The sequence below is a fragment of the Neophocaena asiaeorientalis genome, unplaced genomic scaffold (assembly GCF_003031525.2).
Source record: "Neophocaena asiaeorientalis asiaeorientalis breed wild unplaced genomic scaffold, Neophocaena_asiaeorientalis_V1.1 scaffold43, whole genome shotgun sequence".
Taxonomy (NCBI): Eukaryota; Metazoa; Chordata; class Mammalia; order Artiodactyla; family Phocoenidae; genus Neophocaena; species Neophocaena asiaeorientalis.
In genome coordinates, this window is record NW_020173674.1 from 1,342,053 (window position 1) to 1,345,202 (window position 3,150).

The window sequence follows — 3,150 nt, forward strand, 5'->3', positions numbered from 1 at the left end:
GGCCGGAGTGCGCTGTCCATCTCACTTGGTCTCTCTCCCCTCTCCCCTCTCCCCACGCCGGTGCCCTGCTGACCAGAGGAGAAGCCAAGACTCAAGTGAGTGTGGGGTGGGCAGAGATGGACGTCGGGCGGGGTGGGCGGGCAGGGTGAGGCCTGGAGCCCATGCTTGGAGGAGAAGCCCGGGCGGGCAGGCTGGACGGGGCCCGAGGCCACCTGTGGAACCAGGTGCCCCAGGGCTGGGCTCCGGGCCCCCCCGAGGAAGGCAGCAAAGTGCATTAGGCTCTGGAGACCCAACCCCCTGAGAGCAGCAGCCGCTTCTTTGCTCCTTGGTTTGGTGTTGAAGGCTCCAGATTTCTGCTGAGACATCATGGGAATGGGGTCACTGGGGACAGCCCCCCACACACACACACAGGTGGGGGTCAGACCTCCCAGAGACGGGCGGAGACAGACTCTGGAAGTCCAGTCGGGCGTGGTTCTGCCCCGGATCATCCAGTGTTGGCAAGGAGGCCTTCCTGCAGGAGGAGACGATGGACGGAGGGAGGAAGGGGTGCAGGAAGTTGGGGAAGACAGGGCAGAGAGAGGGAGGCCCCACGCAGCTCCCTGTGCCCTCTCCGGCCCCCCCGTACCGGCCTGCTGCCCTCCATCTCCCAGGGCCCTAGATGTGAAATAGGCGTGAAAGTGGGGTGGTGGGAAGGAGGGTCTCACCCCTGAAATCCACTTGGGAACAAAACCTTGACCGCAGCCACGATCCCTCCCTTCACGGGGGCCTCGACCCTCTCTGGGGAGCCATCTTCCTTGCTCGAAGGGACTTTCTTTCCCTCGTTTTGCCCACATGTCAGTGAGTGGTTCAGAGATGTTTTGTTTTAATCCGACTTTCCTGACTTTTCTGTTTCTGATAAGTACGTACGAACCCACGGCACTTTGCACATGCTTCATCCCCCTTATCCTTCAGAGGATTCATGCCTGCCTTTGCTCTGCACGGGATGGAATGTCAGCGCGTGTGAGCACATGCCAAGTGTTCGCTCCCACTTAGGGGAGCCTTACGGACTCTCCAGAGAAGACTGGAAATATGTGAACGGATAGCCAGCACATTTCCGTCCGTTACACTTTATTTTTCAGCAGTTTTAAAGAAAGCTGCCGGGTCACAAGATATTTTCTAGTTTTAAAAAAATGTTTGTGCTTTCGTTATGAAAATAAAACACCTCATTAAAGAAAATTTGGAAAATACGTAAAAGTCCAATGAAAAAAAAAATCATCTATAACTCTCCCACCCCGCCTGCCAGACTGCGGAAAAGAGTAGAAAGGCATAAAAAGGCCTTATTTCTTCCTACTTTTTTTCCATGCATAGGGCTCGGAAAAAGAGACTGAAACTGAGCTGTTTTTCAAACATCGTCCTGTCTATACAGCCTTGAATTCTGCTTCTTTTTAAAATGCAGCGCTGTCTCTAAGTATTTTTCCGTGTTTTTCCATAGTCTTCTTAAATATTTTGAATGGTCACATAATATTCCATCAATTGAACAAACCATAATTTTCCTAACCATTCCTCTATTGCAGGATATTAAGGCTTTCCCCAATATTTTACTATCATAAATAACGCTGGGTGGAAAGCATTTTCTGTCTTTCGGGTTATTTCCCTAGGCCTCATTCCCAGAATGGAATTACTGGGTCAAAGAGTAGGAACGTTCTTAAGGCTTTTGATATCGTCTGCCAAACGGCGTCCACGAGGGCCGCCAGCGCGGTCTCCACACCGCATGCCCGGGGACCGCGACGTGCCTGCACACGGAGCCTCTGACGGATGGATGAGAAACGGCCTCTCTGGGTTGTTTTCCTTCGCATTCCTTTGATGGCCTTTCCCTCGTGTGTTGACTGGTGGTCTTTCTTCTTGGGGAGCTGCTAGCTTACGCTCTCTGCCCATTTATCTAACGGCGGGGGTGTCTCTGTGTTTTCTTAATCATCGGTTTGCATAAGGATATAAGTCTTCTCTGTATTTGCTGAAAAGATTTTTCTAGTCTGGTTTTTCTTTCCCCCCTTTTGCGTTGTGTCTTTTTCCATGTCCATAAGTTTTTCATTTGCATGGAGTTCCCGAGCAGGACCTTCCGAGCTTAGAAAATCCTTTCCCGCGCCAGCATCCCGGTCCATATTCAGTTCCACTTTCCTCTTTTTTGGAGAAATTGCTGTTGTTCTTGTTGACTTAACTCTTTGCTCCATCTGAAATGTATTCAGGGGAGGGTGGAGACCATGGCTGTTACAGCCGGCCGGATTCAGGGAGAGGTCTCATTTCTTCTTCGCACTGCTTTCTGCCCAGCCCCCCTTCCTCTGGGTCCCCAGAAAGAAAGATCAAAGAGAGGCCAGAGAAACGCAAAGGGTCATCCGAGACAGCCGTTCCTGACCGCAGAGGCCAAAGGCCCTGGGAGGGTGTGCGGTGACCACCCTGCCCTCTGGTCTGACCTCGCCACATTTGTTTGTTTGTTTGAGAAAGAAAGCTAGGCTACCCTTCCTGGACAGAGCGGGGTGAGACAGCTCTTGCGAGGTCCAGAAGTTGGCAAAACAGAGGGATGCTTGAAACCTCCTCGAAGGGTCAAGCCGTTCTGGGGACAGTGAGTTATATGTGTGATAAGAGCAAAGGTCAGGCAGTGTGTCCTCAGCCAGGTGCCAGGCTGAAAGGCGGGAGGGCCAGGCCAGGTTGGGTCAGGCCAGCTGTCCTGGTGGGGTCCCCACTCGTCTCCACTCATGAGCCTCTCTCTCTTCTTCAGACTCACTGCTCCTAAGATCCCGGAAGGGGAGAAAGTAGACTTCGATGTAAGTTTCCGGGACCCAGATCAACACACCCTCCCCGCAGCCCCCAGCTTTCAGGCTGCAGGCTAGGCCTGAGGAGGTCACCTCCTCTAGAGCAGCCAGAGCTAAGGCTCCCTGGTTCCATGCAATTCTGCTTTAATTCATTCCTGGACCAGAAGAAACTCCTCCAGTAATAGATACTTCTCTTCCCTCCTCCCCCACCCATCCATCCATCTGTGCATCCATCCATCTGTCCTTTTCTCCATCCGTCTGTGTCCTTCATCCCTCCATTCATCAGTCCGTCCATCCATCACTCACCCATCCATTTATCCACCCATCATCCATGCACTCAACCAGATACTCACCCAGCGATCTA

At 52.5% G+C, this 3,150-nt stretch overlaps 1 protein-coding gene across 1 annotated transcript in view; it reads left to right on the forward strand.

Moving 5' to 3' along the window:
* Positions 1 to 3,150, forward strand: part of TNNT3 (troponin T3, fast skeletal type) — a 12,828-nt gene that overhangs the window by 4,627 nt on the left and 5,051 nt on the right. The window contains exons 5-6 of the mRNA XM_024749143.1: positions 77 to 95; positions 2,753 to 2,798. Coding sequence (XP_024604911.1) covers positions 77 to 95; positions 2,753 to 2,798 — 65 coding nt within the window. The remainder of the gene's footprint in view (positions 1 to 76; positions 96 to 2,752; positions 2,799 to 3,150) is intronic.